This window comes from Caenorhabditis elegans, chromosome V, assembly GCF_000002985.6.
Source record: "Caenorhabditis elegans chromosome V".
NCBI classification, from domain to species: domain Eukaryota; kingdom Metazoa; phylum Nematoda; class Chromadorea; order Rhabditida; family Rhabditidae; genus Caenorhabditis; species Caenorhabditis elegans.
Window position 1 is genome coordinate 12,235,564 of NC_003283.11, and position 15,703 is coordinate 12,251,266.

Sequence of the window (15,703 nt, forward strand, 5' to 3'; positions counted from 1 at the left end):
TATTTTCTCGACTTGACTGTTTTGCACCCCCTCTGCAATCATTTTTGTTGACCCATACGTTGCCATCACGTACCAAGTCCAAGCTATGGTATCTGTTAGCAACAGTTGTCACTAATCACATGGCTCTTTTTCTCTGTTTTTATTCATTTTCTTCAGTATCTCGTGAAGAAAACAATGTGTTGATTGGTCTTTCAATTCTTGCAACAGATGCATTAGATTCAGGGCGCCGGAAGTGCAAGAAGTGGGCGCTAGTGAAGAATTGAAAAATATGCCAAACATCTGGATAAAAATAAAAAATTAACTTGCAGATAAAGAAAAAACATTGTGGTTGATCAGAAATGATAATTGGTTGGAAGCCAAACTTTAACGTTGGTTGACCAAAAATACATTGAACTAATTGGGTTATTCGTGAAATTAAAACGTATATTTCAGTGCACTTTTTGACTAATTGTAACCTGAAAAATATATATGTATTCCAGAACAGTTTTTGACCTTCTTACTCTTAGAAATCTTAAATATGTATTGAAAAATTGAAATGATCGTAACACAGTCAGTTTGGCCATACTATTTTTTTGGGTTCTAAAGTCAGCGGAGCGAAGCTGATTGCTGAATTTTTTGAGCACAATACCCAATATGTACTTCGTGAGTTCCGAAAACATATGAAATGTAACGAAACTTGAAGATCTAGTTCATCACATAATCCTGAAAACACTGATTGTGAAAAAGCAATCACACACAAAACTCAAAATCGGCCACCATAAACCTTTTTGCGGCCAGACCCTTTTGAATTAATCTGTGTGCCTTTAAGAACGCGTTTCAGAAATTGCAAATATACAATTCTATATCATTCAAATAGCATCTGTTCAATGATCGGTAGTTTCAGAACATATTCCAAAGATCAATTGTCATTTTAGAACTGATAATTAAACTTTCTTCACCTACTTCTATTTTCAGGAGATTAGTATTTTAAGAACTATGACGTAGTGGAATGTAAAACTATGGCACGTGACAAATTATGCAGTTAATTACAGAATAATCTCTAATTAGCCTGCACTTTTATTTTCGAAAGAAATACTCATGTTTTGTCGGGAAAATTATTTTATTCAAGAACTTATTATAGCCGGCAGTGATAGAGTACAGGTTAAAATAAATTACTGAAAATATATGTCAACCTGATCTTTGTTGCAGCCTTATCAAGCAAAATTCAAAATTAACGAAAACAGAGACTATAATCACTTGTTTCATTGGTTTTCATCAAACAGTTCAAATAGTTCAGAATGGAGAAGTAATTGAGAATTTATTTTTTTATTCGGTTTGACTGATTGCCTACAATGGTAAAAGATATTCCAATATTTCGATTTTTAATTATGTTTGTTGCATTTTTCTGTCTAATGAGTATATTTTCGAACTATACAGTCATAAATTTTACATTCATTTGTATGAAGAATGACTCATCTGGTATTAGGACATCTCCAAATGGAGTAAGTTACTGAATCAAAAAAAAGTTAACGCCTATTTCCAGACTGAATACAATATTTATGACTATTCGAGTGATGAAAAAGCAGAAATAATATGGGCGGTAGCAATTGGAACTGTACTAGGAACTGTTCCATATAATTGGTGCTATGTTAAATTTGGAGCAAGGTAAATATTTTTGGAAGTAATTTCTAATACATATTAACATTATTCCAATAGGTTCACATTTCTCTCGGCTGGAATTCTCTCATTTATATCGACTGTATTAATTCCCACAATGGCTTCAACCAACTTCTATCTACTTTTAATCATTCGATTTTTTCAAGGAATTTCTTATGCAGCAGACTTTGCAGTTATTGGAATAATTTGTATGAAATGGGCTCCGCTTGACGAGAACGCATTTTTCGTCTCTGCTCTAACGATATTCTCACCGTTTGCCACCTCAATTACGGATTCGTTAACGGGATGGGTAGGTTCACTAGAATTAGTATAAAATTTAAAGTTTTGAATTTTTATTACTTACTAAAGGCAGCATAAGTGGGAAGAACTAATTCACTAATTGTTCAGTTTCCCATATTTTAGTTCTGCACAACATCTTTTGGATGGGAATCTTCATTTTACGTACACTCGATTGCTAGTGTTATCTGTTTTATTTTATGGGTTTTTTTATTCGGATAATCCAGCGACTCATCGATTTGTTGGGACTCGAGAATTGGAACATATTCAAGATGGAAAATCACTTGAACATTATGAAACTAAAAGGTATTAGTTTATCAAAAACGTATAACCAGCCGAAACTTCAGAATAATACCATACTTTGCAATGATAAAGAATCCGGCAATAATTTGTTGCTGGTTCAATGCTTTCATGGATTTATCAATGTCAATCCTTCTGATAACCTACTCTCCAATATATTTCAATCAAGTTTTGAAATTTACAATCGAACAAACTGGATTTATTATCAGTATAACCAATTTTGCACAGATCCCTTTCAAATTACTCGCTGCGTATATTAGTGATAAAGTTACATTTATTAGTCCTCGTACTAAAATGCTAATTTTCAATTTTATATCATGTGGTATTGTGTCTATTCTATTTGGAATCGTTGGATTTGTTGATGAAGCTCATCGCTGGTGGGCTATGACCTTGGTTACAGCTGTTAACTGTTCGTTTTGAAATTATTTTTGAAAACTATGGTATATGTTTAGGTATGATGTCTACAAACTGTGGTGGATATTATCAATGTGCAAGATACGTGGCATTACAGTATGCGGACGTCGTGATTGCTGCAATACAATTTTGCAAAGCAATTGCATTATTCTTTGTTCCAGCATTAGTAGCTCTGACAGTTCACGATGAGAATAGCCGGGCACAATGGGCAACTGCGTTTTGTATTAATTCAGGCCTATTGCTTGTGGTAGGTGAACATTTTAGTCTAAATAATAAATTTTTAAATTATTTCAGGCAACGTTCACCTCATTTTTTTTCTTCTCGGATAAACCAGCTGATTTTACAATCACAAAAAAAGCGGATGATGCAGAACAATGTTGCAAACTATAGAAAATAATATACTTTTGATAAATAATGTACATACATATTTTCACAACTAAACTTCTCGTTTTTAGCACAATTTTATTCAAATATAAGTTTTTCAGAAGCTTAAATTTTGAAATTGTTATCTGGAAAGCGGAGTTTACAATCCGAAACTTTACTTTTTGTCTCAAACTATAAAATTGCTGCTATATAATTATAATTGGTAATTATAGCTGTTAGGGAGATATATGTATCACGAGAAAGTTGTTTATAAAGCTCATGGTAAAAACATTTTCACTTTCAAACAAAACACTAAAACAAATTTTGCCAACTCTCACTTTTCCTTTGGTTTTCATTTGAAAAAAATGAACGATGAGTTAGACATAGACACATTGTATTCAATTATTCTTCTCTCTGATTATTTTCTAAAAGCCCAACTAATATTATCAATAATATCATTAGTTTTGACTATTCCACATATTTTTATTTTAACGAGAAGCTCAATAAGAACATCAAGTACAAATTGTTTATTAATTGGCATCGCAATTTCTGACTTGTTTTTGCATTTGGGAAACTAAATGATAGAATTGAACTAGATTGGTATTTTCTTGATCCATGCGTGTTCAATAGTTCTTATTACGTCAATATTTATTTTCTTGTTAAAGACTTTTTGAAGGATACTTTTGAAAAATCTTCTTTTTCCTTGGGATTATTTTTAGCATTAATCCGATTTATTCTCATGAAACTTTCTGGTGATGCTCCGACTTTGTCAAGTAACTCATTTGGATATTTATTGGTAGTCGGTGTAATTCTGATCAGTTCCCTTCCTTCTGGTATCTATTATACAGGATATGATTTGATTGGTGCACCATGGGATGAAAAGTGAGAAAGATTCATTTTACAAAGAACCTTGAAGTAACGTTTATCTTTCAGTTGCACGGGAGTACCAGAAAACTTCACTAATATGTTTTACGATCACCAGATTGGAGAACATCCTATTATTTCGATAGACAATTATCGATACACAACTGGGAGTTTTCGGGTAGGAAGACTTTAAAATTTTTTTTTGGATTTTGCTTTACGCTTTCTAGGATATAGCTAAACTTCCGAGTAGCAATTTGATCTGACAAGTATGCGATTGGAAATCTGAGATTATTAGAATTTGGAACAACTCAAAATTAATGTAATTTTATTGCCCGCAATTTTAGAATAGTTCCGTTTTTTTTTTTGAATCGTATTGGAATTGTTTGAATGATTATTTTTCAAACTTCGAAGTATTTTTACTAGATTTATTAATACAAAAACATAAACTCATTTTTTGGTTTCAGATGATCATCACAATTGTTTATCCAATTTTTGGTGCACTTTTAATGTTTGAAATCATTAAATCTGCACGCTTCGCATCAGTGACACTCAGTAGACAAGATGCAATAGAACGGTATGCCAGCTGATTTGATTATTAACTTAACTATTAAATTCAATTTCAAGATATCGGTCGGGAAGGATGATAATGTGCATGACAATCTTCTACACAATTTCAAGTCTTCCTGGTGGTGCATTTGAATTTATCTGGATATTCATTAATCCACAATTTAATACAATTCTCCACATGGTTCTCTTGTATGGCGATGTTTGGGTTGATACATTTTTCTGTTTCAATGCGGCTGCACATTGTTTAATCAATTTTTCAATGTCACGGAATTATAGATCAACTGTGATGAAAGCGTTGCATATCGAGAATTGATGGTTCGATTTTTATTTGGGGCATTATAACTTTATATTCCGGACCATTTGTAGAATCGCTTTCAATTGTATCTTGTTTTTTTGATAAAACCCCAATTTCTTCCATAGTCTGCTAATATATACGTGATTTGCAACTACGATTCAATTCAAAAATATTATGTTTTTTCGAGTCCTGAACTTTTTCTACCTTATACACTAATTTACGATATAAATTCCTCCTTCCTATTTTTCTAGAGTTTAGAGGTTCGTAGATCCACTTCAATTAATTTGAACTATTTTCTAGAATATAATTTTGCATTCAGTGGACAAAGTCAAAAACATAGCTTCAGATCAGGAAACTATTGAGCAAAAAATATTTTCCTTAATAGTATTTTGTCGTAGTAGTCTTGGTGTAAAGGTGTGGTAGATTCAGTCACGTGGTGTCAGGCTGTCCCATTACGGGTTGATCTACGAGAAATCAGGAATTTCTCGAGCATAAACATGCTCTCAACCATGCGGAATCTGCTGAGAAGTCTGCGTCTAAATTTAAGAATTTTTTGTAGATTGTACCGATATGGGACACTCTGACACCATGTGGTCAGTTCCGTCAAGTATACAAATGAACCAAAAATACTGAATATTTATTTTTTAATCACTAGCATGTTTCACACTTTTTGTAATTTTCAGTATGTTCTTAAAGTTAGTTTAAACTTTATCACATTAAGCATTCTTGTATGTTCGAAACCCTACAAATCAATTACAAATTAATTTAATGTAATCCAAGTTAAAAGTTTTTTGGTCAACCTTCAAAACTATGAAATGTGAAAACTGAGTCATTTCTACCGTTGTGAGCATCATATAGTGATTTTAAAAGTTTTTACTATTGGCGTTTCACCAAATTTAAAATGGACTTTTAGTCGTTGAACAAAGTTGATATTTACAATAGAATTATCTAAAAAGAACCAATTATATCCTTTGTCGTTGATCTATGATTTCATTTTAAGTGACAATTATTGAGTCAGTGAGCAAAGTAACAATTTGTAACGACTATATTTACTCGAACTGTGTTTCTATTTACTTCTTGTAGACAGTATATAAATGTCTTACAAGAATCACTCTGAATTTTGTGTTCACAATGTTTTCAATTACATATATTGCTCTTTCTGTTTTCTTTTTGATTCATTGCTCCGATGCTTTACTCAATGTTATCGGAAGCACTCAAAGTGTTACTGTAACGGGAAAATTGGTTTGTGAAGGACAGCCAGCCAGTGGAGTTCTCGTGAAGATGTATGACGATGGAACGAGTAAGTTATTATTTGGAAGAACTGTTTTGAAACAATTGATTTTTTCAGTATATGACTCGAAATTAGGTTCGACGACCACCTCATCTGATGGAACATTTTCTGTTTCTGGAACATATACAGATATTTTAACATTGGATCCAAAAGTGAATATATATCATAGTTGTAATTACAATGGACCATGTTCAAAGAAAGTGACAATCAATATTCCTGATTATGCAGTTGCATCTGGAAGTAGCTCGACTGATAATTATGATATTGGAACTTTGAACTTAGCTAATCAGTTCAGTGGAGAAACCACTGATTGTATCCATTGAATGTGTACTTCCTAATAAATTTGTTTCTAGAATAATTGAAATGGGACATCTAGGAAGAGTGAATTCAGTTCATTTTTAAAATTGTAACTAAAAAAGCAGTAGCGCAAAAAATGCTACAAAAAATGAATAGAATGAGTGGGGGCACCTGGAAGAAGAGAAAAAAGAGGATCTAGAGTATTTTTGGAGACAAAAAGGTTCACTTAGTGAACAAATATTCAGAATTGTACAATTTCAACTATGTACAACTATTATCAACCCGGAGCAAAATGTAAACACACGGGTACCTAGGAGGAGAGGGCAAAGAGAGAGAGAGTGAAAAAAGACTACAAAAAAGAGGTCTACACAAAATATACAAGATAATTGGGAGGGGGGGGGGGGGGTGGCAGTAAAATTTAGAGATTTTCAGACTAACAATTATCATTGGGTGCACGGAAATACTTTTAATACTTCTCCCATTCCTTTGGTTTTTCCTTGACGAAGAATAATTGGTGATCCTTCACGAATGACTTCTGGTTGATAGGCGAAACACATTTTAACTACAGCCCATTTTCCTGGACGGATGCAGTCTGCATCGTCGATGTGAGTAATAATGGCAGTTGTACAGACACTTCCGATAAACACTGAAAAAGTTCATAAATTATTTCAGAAAAAATCAAAACTGAAAGTTGAAATGAGAAAAAGTACTCACCTGTGGCTTGAAATCCTTCGCATATGTATTTCGTCGAGTGACACAGCAGTAAAAGATTGGCAGTGAATTCGTAACAAACTGGTGGTTGATGATCGATTTCAGCAAGAACCATTCCCTTTAATGAAAATAATCAATATGTTTCACATTTCGAATGATTTTTCTGTGGAAAAAAATACTTACCCTTCTTAGACTGACACCGTCTGGAAGATTCAAGGATATCGATGCAGCTTCACCAGGATTAACACATCCTACGGCTTGCCGGCTTCTTCGAATCGACCCGACAGTAATTTTTTCAAAAGTTCCATCTTTCATGGGTCCAACAAGAACATCTGCTCCTTCATGCAATTGTCCTTCAGATAGCATTCCTCCAACTACTTGTCCAACATGAGGCACATTATATAGTTCCTCGATTGTGAAAAAGGCTGGGAGTCCAACTAGTTGAATACGTGACTCTGCAGTTCCAGCTGTAGAAAGGCAATTGAGAAGTGTTCTGAGACAACGAAAACCTTCTCCGCTCACTGAACTAACAGCAAGAACTGGTACGATACTACCAACGCAGAGTTCTTGTGCCGCCTTCACTGCGTCTCTTTTAGTTTTCACTCTTTTCTCGCGAGCTGTCATCCCTGCTTTCGCAACAAGATTGGAAACATCTTTGATGATTTTCTTAAGTCCTTGTCGATCGACTAGATCCATTTTTGTGATCAGTACAAACATTGGAATGTTTAAAGCGGCAATTAATCCAAGATGTTCACGAGTGGCCCACGTGATTCCTCGATCGGCGGCTACAACAAGGCAAGCGAAATGAGGAGTGTATCCGGTTAATCCATGAATTGTCGTTTTCTGATATTTTGCGTCTCCAGCCAGATCGATAAGTGTTACAAGTTTTGAAGACTTCTCCACCATTTCTTCGAGACTATTTTGTGCATAATTGACTAGCTGAAAAAAGTAAAAATTAGATATTTATAAATAAATTTAAAAAAATCGAATTTAAGTTTTTCAAATAAAATTTTTCTAAATTCATTGTTTTTGTATTCAAAAGTGGAGTAGAATCATTTTGAAATTTTGTTTTGAATGAAAAAAAAATTGACCGTAATAATCGATTTTAATTGATTTTAAAAGTTATAAAATCTTTCTAACTTTTTAAATTTTTATTTTTGATAATTGGGCGGGAATTCAAAAACAGATTTTTATTTTTTTATTTTTGCAAAATTGAAAAAATTATAAAAATTTTATGATTTTTTGAAACAATTATATTCGGTATTACCGTCCATTTTTTTAATTATTTAAATCAAAAACCCTAATAAATAGGATCCAACTTTAAAATTTTCAATAAAGAAATTATCTACAATTTAATCAGTTTACTGTTTTTTTTTTTAAATATTTTCAAGCATATTTTAACCCATTCTGAATGTTTCGAAAAATTTCTAACCTTTCCACGATTATCGAAGCCAATGACATCATTACAGACAGAACTGGTTTTTCCTGTTCGCACTTCGTGTGGAAATCTGAATATTCCAATTCTTGCTTTTCCGTTTCCGTCGTCCAGACAACCCTGTGTTAACACTCCACACAGTGTTGATTTTCCGACATCGCATCCTCCAACGACAGCAAGACGAACTTCGATGAATTGCTGGCTTTCAGGAACCTTTCGGACAAGTACCTAGAAAAATAATTTCATTTAGATAAAATATGACTCAATAATAATTACCTCGACTACAGTTCTCCGTGAATTTGATCCCTTAACAGTAACGTCTTTCTCGGTCAAAATAACCATACTCGCCCCAAGAGCTTGGGCCATCGTTCTCAAGGTCCGAAGTGAATCATTCAGTTCCTCGTCTGTTAATCCAGACATTATTCCACCATCCTCAACGCCAATTTCATAAATAGCCTCTCCTTGACCCTCACGAAGACGCCATTTCATTTGAGTGATCAGATGTTGTATACGAGATGTCGTTGGATTTACTAATTTTGCTTTGTACTCAATATTTCCAAGCTCCGTTTCAGGTGGCAATCGGTTTTCGGTGTCGGAGTCGGAACATTCATCGTTAGTTGGCAGTGAAGAGCTGAGAAGTGTTGGTCCATTTTTAGAGTCCGATATTGATTGTCGTCTGTAAAAAATAATATAATATACTACCTTAAATGATTTGGCGACATTAAATAAATTGAATTGATTTTATATCAATGTTTTAGAATTGATTTATTTTTTATAAGGAATTTAAATAAATGAATTTTGATTTTAGAAATAAAATTTTCAAATGTTAACCACACAATATTTATCGTACTCACCTAGTTTTGTAAAGTGGCTGATGATTCTGCTCATCGCAGAAATGTGAAATCATAAAATCCATAGTGAGATTGAGTTGTTTATTATTTTATGAAATGAGATAATCAGTTGGATAACTACTGCTCACGCCGTATTCGATCTATCATTCGATTCTCCGATTCTGGAACATCAAATTTTAATCATAGGGAGAGAGGTTCGGGTACTTGAGAAAAAAATGTCGTGTTTCGAGAGGTTTTGAAAAGTCAGTTGTTAACTGGTTCGGTCAACATGTAGAGATTGTAGAGAAATATGAGAACTTAGAGAATTGACGTATGAAGAGAAAAAAGTGGGAAAGGGGAGCCGCTGTTGTTTTCGAAAGAAGAAAATAAGACAGAAAAAATCGGAGAGGAACATAACAACAAGTTAAGTTGACTTTTGAACTGGAAATTTGTCAATATTGAAAAAAGGAACAGTGAGAAATATCGATTTCCACGTCGCTCGATTCTATGAAAAGAAATTATGCACACACAAGCTTCACAGTGAGCATGCTGAATGATTGAGCAAATACATGAGAGAATAAGAGAGGAATGAGATGAAAAGAAGCGTTCAAATCAAAAGAAACCAGACAAAATGGCGATTTTTTACGGGAATATGAACCTACTGATTGGCAGTGGACAGCTGGAAGAATAAGAAGATACTGAAGGAAGGTTGAAGTTGAAGCTTGGAAGACAGATGATGAGAGAGAGGAAAACCTGTTTCTTTTTGATTACGATCGGACGGAAATGAGAAGGAAGTAAGTGTTTTCACACGTAGGTGGGCATTGAGATCTTTGAAGGTGCATTCGACAGGTTAATAATCATTCTAAATACCAGGTGACAATGGAGGATACTTTTAAACAGTAAATATATTGGAATAAAACATAAAAGTTAGTCTTACTCAGAATTTCTAAAATTTCAGCCTTCTGGAACGAAAGGTAAAATCATAATAATAATACAAGTGGGGCTGTTAGTAGCCCTAAATACAAGTAAAATGACCGAACACAGCCGTTAAAGAATGTTGCAGAAAATTGCGAAATATTTCCTTACTCTTAAGAACAACATTCGATGTGACGCAATATGATGCATTTCCTTAGACAAAAACGTTCAGTTCAAAATAAACAACAATAAAACCGTTTGTACGATTTCTAGAATACGAGTTTATCAGTTGTTCGGAAAATATCTTATCAATCGTTTGACTGATGTTTTTTAACCATGTGAGAATTTGAAAAAAAATTTCATGATTGCCAAAAATTAAAATAAACAGGAAGCTTTTACCGAGTTTTCGTGATTTTCAGAATGAAGAAATTAATATGAAGCTCAAAATCAAAAGCAGAGGGAAAAGAAAAAATCGAAATCTTCTTTCGGTTAAACAACACGCGCTTGCGGAACTTCGGAGCATCGTATTTTGTTTTTGCGCTCTATTTTTGAATCGGAAACTGTTTTTTTGTCAGTTTTCGAAATTGTTTTTTTTCTGTTTTTTTACTTCATGCAAGAGTTTAACTTTACGCAAAAATTAATTAAAAATACGCAGAAGGCCCACTTTACACAGGAATTAATTGAAAATACTCAGGAATTTCACTTTACTTAGTCCTTTTTCCAGAGTTTCCAACGGAATCAATATATTAATTTAATTTCGCAACATTTTTCTTTGAATAAACCTATTTGCAAATGAGAATGTTTCAGATATTTGCTTATCGAAGCCTGGGAATTGCTTATGGCGAAATTTTTACGCGTAAGTCTGCAAATTTATTTTTACTCTGAAAATACTAAATTTATGAAAATTTCAGCTACACATCAGAGGAATTCGAAGTGTCGGTGATGAGGACCACGATGTTCACAAAATTGATTTCCTCTCTCCGTGCACACTAATCAGTGGACCAAATGGAACAGGAAAAACGGTAAGATCAATATGATTAGAGCATCATAACTTTTTTTTAAATTTCAGACCACCATCGAGGCACTCAACTTTGTAACCACCGGACAAATGCCTACACAGAAGAAACAGAACTTTATTCACAGCACAGATGTAATTTTAAACTTTGAAAATAGTAATCAACGCATCATTTCAGGTAGCACGCAAAACTCGTGTTGATGCCTCAGTTACTCTCGAATTCATTGATGTCAAAGGACGAGAGTGTACAGCTGTACGGAGACTTGTTGTGACATCAGGAGTTTGTGGAACTATTTTTTGAAAATATTATTCTAAATATACGCTTCAATTTCAGACGAAAGCTGCAGCACTAGCAGAAGAACACACATTAGCTATAAAATATCCTGATGGCACAGTCAATACTCTGAGCAGCAAAGTTTGCGACTTCAACACTGCACTTTTAAAACATTTAGGCGTCCCGAGAGCAGTTTTCAAATATGTAATTTTCTGTCATCAAGAAGATTCGACTTGGCCACTCAGTGAACCAAAAGAACTGAAAAAACGTTTTGATGACATCTTCCAACTGACAAAATTTGTGAAAGCACAGGAACGAATGAAAAAAATTGTGCTGGATTTTGTGAGTTTATTAAAAGTATATTTGGATTGTATTTTTGAATTTTCAGAAGAAAGAAATGCAAACCCACGAGATGTCTAAACAACTCTACGAGACTCATGTTAGGGATAAACTGGTCGCTAGACAAAACCAAGAAGAATGTGAGAGAAAAATATCGAAACGGAAAGAGGAAACTGATGAGCTGAAAGAACGAAAAGCCAATGGACAGAAGAAGATAGAAGAGATGAGAACGTCTATTCACGAACTCGAGGACACATTAACTTCGTTCAGTAAGCAAAGTTTTAAAAGAGTTACGTTTATGTTTTTCTAATTTTAGAGAAAACTGAATTGGAGAGGCAAAACTTGAAGAAACAGCTTTCTCTCATTCGTGTGGAGCCCTATTTTGGAACTGAAGAAGAGTTGAAGAGAGAAATTGAAGAATTCCGTGGTTCTGAAGGACGCAGCTATGGTGAAGAACGGGCCAGAATCCAGAAAAAAATTGGTAAAAATAATCAGGAACGACAGGAGTTGTCGCAAAAGAAAACTGAATTCGAGAACAGAATTTCAAGTTTAAAAGCTGAAGTTATTGTGAGTTTTTTCTTAAAATTTCTAAACTTTCCTTATTGAAATTATTTAGCACTGCCAATCACTGAAGTATGACCTGGAACGACTAGAAAATCAACTTCGTTCCGAACTCGATCTTGAACACGATGCGGATATTGACATTGAAATTGATAACGCTATCACATTGAAAATTCGAGGAATGTCTGATAAAGCACGAATGATTGCAAAGAACTGTGCCGAACTTCAATCCAATCTGCGAACAGCACAAGAAGCAGCTACAAAAATTGAAGTAGAAATGAAAACTCTTCAAAACGAAAAAGTCAAACTGGAGAAAGAAGTAGAACAGCTGAAATTCAAAATCAAACAAGGACAGAATGCCACTGCAGGCATGAAGGATCTTCTGAAAAAAGAAGAAGCTCTGAGAAAAAGTCTTGCTGACCTTCCATTACTCGACGAGAATGCACTGACAGAATGCAAACTCAAGCGAGAGAAATACCTAAAACAATTGGACATTCTGAAAAAGAAGTGCGCCGAGGCTGAAAAGAATGCTGAGAAAGACAGAGAAAAAGAATCCTTGAAACAAACTCTGTCTATTGCTCGAAAAAAGATGACTGCATATCAAAGGATATATGATAACAATTGGCAAGGATTGATTGGACAGGCTCCCGATTTTCCATGGACTCCAATTCTATCGAAGACTTTCCACAAATTGAGGAATGATAAGAAAATCATGGAAGAAGATCTTCGAGATGTTCAATTAAACGTCCAAAAGCTTGAAACCATGCAACATCAGTACAGGAAGCAAGAGGAAAGTCTAACAGCACAGGAATTGAAGTTGAGTGAAAACATTTTCGAAGCTTGTTCGTGTGAAGCTGAAGAAGTCTCCGAGAAATTGGAAAATCTTCGAAAGCGTCTGAAGAAAGCCCGAAAAGATTTAGCGCCTCTCAGTGCAAAATCAAATCTCTACGATTCTTATATCGAAGAAAGCAAAAGCAGTGGTTGCTGTCCACTTTGTGATCGTGACTTCAAGACAAAGAAAGAAATAAATGAATTCTCAAAGAAGCTTGAAAATATGACACTTAGTTTTCCCACTGAACAGGAAGAATTGGAGAAATTAGTTTCGAAATTGGAAAAAGAAGAAATAATTATTGTGAAAGCAGAAGGACAAGCAAACGAACTGCAGAGAATAGTAAAAGAACTAAAGGTAGGTTATCTTAAAAATAAAATCGATTAATTTAGAAACTATAAAGATTTATTACAGGAAGTTCGAGAGAAAAACAGAAAGCTGTCTACTGAAATGGCGGAAGAGAAATCGAATCTTTCTAAAAACGAAAAACAACTGGAAACCGTGAATGCTAAACTCAAATTAGCTGAAGATTTGCAAACAGATGTTGGTGTAATTCAACAACTCTATGAACAAACAGAAGAGAACGAAAAGAGATATGAGCAACTTGTTTCTGAATCTGATTCTTCGGATGGCCTCAGCTACACCGAACTTCGGAAGAAAGTTGAAGACAAAGATGAAGAATATCGTAAGATTGTTCAAGAAGGAGAAGAACTTCAGAAGTGTTCTGAGGAAAGAAATAAACTTCAATCAAAACTGAATGAGCTCGGAACTCACCGAGTTTCTTTGGGAGAAGCTGCTGCACAGGCTGGTGCTTTCGCAGAACAATTGGAAACTAAGATAAAAGAGATTCAAGAGTGTATTACGGCAATCTCGCAAAAAAGAAATGAAGATCTTCCGGATGCTCAGTTCAAGAAAGATGATCTCACAAGAAATGTTTCCAGTAAAGAAGAAGAGAAGAAAAAAGCTGAAATGGAAGTGCAGATGATGAAAAAGGAGTTGGATCAAAAAATTTTCCATCGGAAATCGCTGTTTAAAAAAGTCCAGGAAGGCGGTCTGTGCGAAAGACAACTCATGGATAAGGAAAATAATATTGCGTTAGTAATTTTTAAACTACTATAGTATTTTGTATCAAAATATATTTTCAGAACTCTGAATGCCAGCTTAGAAGAAAATCAGCAACGCCAAAAACGTTTCGAAGAAGATCTCCGTTCGTTCGATAGTTCACATCAACGCGAGTCAATTCTAAAAGATCAACTTACTCGAATGATTATCGAAAATAAGATAAAAGAGTTGAAAAGAACATTGGCCACATTCGATGGACAAATAAATGAAGATCGCATAACTGAACAAAAACAAGCTTATAACAAACTTCAAAATGAACTTCGCTTGATTGGAAACGAAGAAGTGAAAATATACACTCAGATGCAAGAGTACGAGAAGCAAAAAAAAATTGCGGAAGCAAAATTGTCAACGAAAGAGTGTCAGAATGCTGAATCGAATTATCGTGATGCTATCATAGAACTGGCAATTACTAAAGAATCTATCTCTGATTTAACGAAGTATAGAAATTGTCTTGATGCTTCACTCATCCAATTTCATTCTGAAAAAATGGGCAGGGTCAATGGAATCATTGATGATCTATGGAGAAAAGTATATAATTCCACGGATATTACTACAATCAGGATTAGGTATTTTTTCACTACTATTCTACAATTGTTTACCGGTATAATGTTTCTTTTCCAGATCAGATGCTACTTCTGAGACTTCTTCAAAGAAAGTCGCATACGAATACAATGTTATGATGGTTCATGAAACTGGCACCGAAGTTGAGATGCGTGGACGCTGCAGTGCTGGTCAAAAAATGCTTGCTTCGTTGCTTATTCGCATTGCACTCGCAGAAGTATTCGGTGGTTCATGCTCGATGATTGCGTTGGATGAACCAACAACAAATTTGGATGAGAGCAAAGTGGAAGGAATGGCTATCGTTTTGGCAGATATAATTGCTGAAAGACGCGGATTCGATGAAAATGGAAAGTTGAGAGGAAGAGATATGCAGGTATGGGATAATGAGCTATCAAAACTAATAATCAAACTTATAGATGGTAGTAATCACTCACGATGAGCGACTCGTCAACAGGATCACAATCAGTTGTCGTCCAGAGTATATTTATTGTTTGGGGAAGGACGAGCACGGAATAAGTTTCCTTTCGAAACGTTATCCAGATGGAACAGTGAAAAGAGTTAATACGAAGAGACGGTTCTAGAATGGTATTGAAGAATCTCAATAGTACAAATAATATTTTACGGTCTCAAAATTGATTCGCTCACCTTTTAATTATGTTTTATGCTTTGTCAGATCATTCCCGAGTTTCCAAATGTTGTTACCTCATGTTTTATATTTTACGAGATGAACCCGATGCATCGGCCGATGTGAAATGAAAAATATTTTCTAACTGTTTCAATATTCTAAT

The 15,703-nt window shown here is 34.4% G+C and overlaps 4 protein-coding genes, 1 non-coding gene and 2 pseudogenes across 8 annotated transcripts; 5 read left to right on the top strand and 2 right to left on the bottom strand.

The window, feature by feature from the left end:
* The first annotated feature begins 1,331 nt into the window (after positions 1-1,331).
* tag-348 lies at positions 1,332-3,036 on the top strand (annotated as a pseudogene). Its single transcript has 7 exons — positions 1,332-1,481; positions 1,523-1,644; positions 1,696-1,945; positions 2,059-2,238; positions 2,280-2,641; positions 2,685-2,893; positions 2,941-3,036. Coding segments are annotated over exons 1-7 (1,369 nt in total).
* Positions 3,037-3,374: 338 nt separating this feature from the next.
* srw-80 lies at positions 3,375-4,753 on the top strand (annotated as a pseudogene). The gene is made up of 4 exons: positions 3,375-3,891; positions 3,943-4,051; positions 4,338-4,447; positions 4,498-4,753. Coding segments are annotated over exons 1-4 (992 nt in total).
* Positions 4,754-5,862: 1,109 nt separating this feature from the next.
* Positions 5,863-6,382, top strand: ttr-22 (Transthyretin-like family protein). Its single transcript, NM_073667.3, has 2 exons — positions 5,863-6,035; positions 6,084-6,382. The coding sequence occupies exons 1-2, from the start codon at positions 5,867-5,869 to the stop codon at positions 6,347-6,349; spliced, it is 435 nt and encodes a 144-aa protein (NP_506068.1). The 5' UTR covers positions 5,863-5,866; the 3' UTR covers positions 6,350-6,382.
* Positions 6,383-6,407: 25 nt separating this feature from the next.
* slfl-5 (Tr-type G domain-containing protein) lies at positions 6,408-9,481 on the bottom strand. The gene is made up of 6 exons (NM_073668.5): positions 9,324-9,481; positions 8,746-9,145; positions 8,467-8,697; positions 7,218-7,973; positions 7,038-7,152; positions 6,408-6,969 (listed from the first exon to the last, which is right to left on the bottom strand). Exons 1-6 carry the CDS (start codon positions 9,383-9,385, stop codon positions 6,767-6,769), a joined length of 1,767 nt encoding a protein of 588 aa, NP_506069.1. The 5' UTR covers positions 9,386-9,481; the 3' UTR covers positions 6,408-6,766.
* On the bottom strand, positions 9,438-9,467 carry T04H1.13 (uncharacterized protein; the record flags this gene model as incomplete). The annotated part of the gene is made up of 1 exon (NM_001361771.1): positions 9,438-9,467. The coding sequence occupies one exon, from the start codon at positions 9,465-9,467 to the stop codon at positions 9,438-9,440; it is 30 nt and encodes a 9-aa protein (NP_001348776.1).
* A 315-nt stretch (positions 9,482-9,796) lies between the features above and the next one.
* T04H1.11 lies at positions 9,797-9,946 on the top strand. Its single transcript, NR_069710.1, has one exon. It is a non-coding gene; the product is annotated as an Unclassified non-coding RNA T04H1.11 (non-coding RNA).
* Positions 9,947-10,082: 136 nt separating this feature from the next.
* On the top strand, positions 10,083-15,683 carry rad-50 (the record flags this gene model as incomplete). 2 transcript variants are annotated; one of them, NM_001129527.4, is made up of 13 exons in its annotated part: positions 10,083-10,093; positions 11,022-11,070; positions 11,126-11,236; positions 11,284-11,364; positions 11,408-11,509; positions 11,564-11,845; positions 11,892-12,111; positions 12,159-12,409; positions 12,459-13,589; positions 13,647-14,326; positions 14,378-14,920; positions 14,976-15,288; positions 15,332-15,670. In NM_001129527.4, 13 exons carry the CDS (start codon positions 10,083-10,085, stop codon positions 15,494-15,496), a joined length of 3,939 nt encoding a protein of 1,312 aa, NP_001122999.1. In that variant the 3' UTR covers positions 15,497-15,670. The 2 variants fall into 2 exon arrangements, with proteins under 2 accessions (NP_001122999.1, NP_506070.1); NM_073669.9 differs by lacking the exon at positions 10,083-10,093 and having other exon boundaries at positions 11,053-11,070; positions 15,332-15,683.
* Positions 15,684-15,703: the final 20 nt, after the last annotated feature.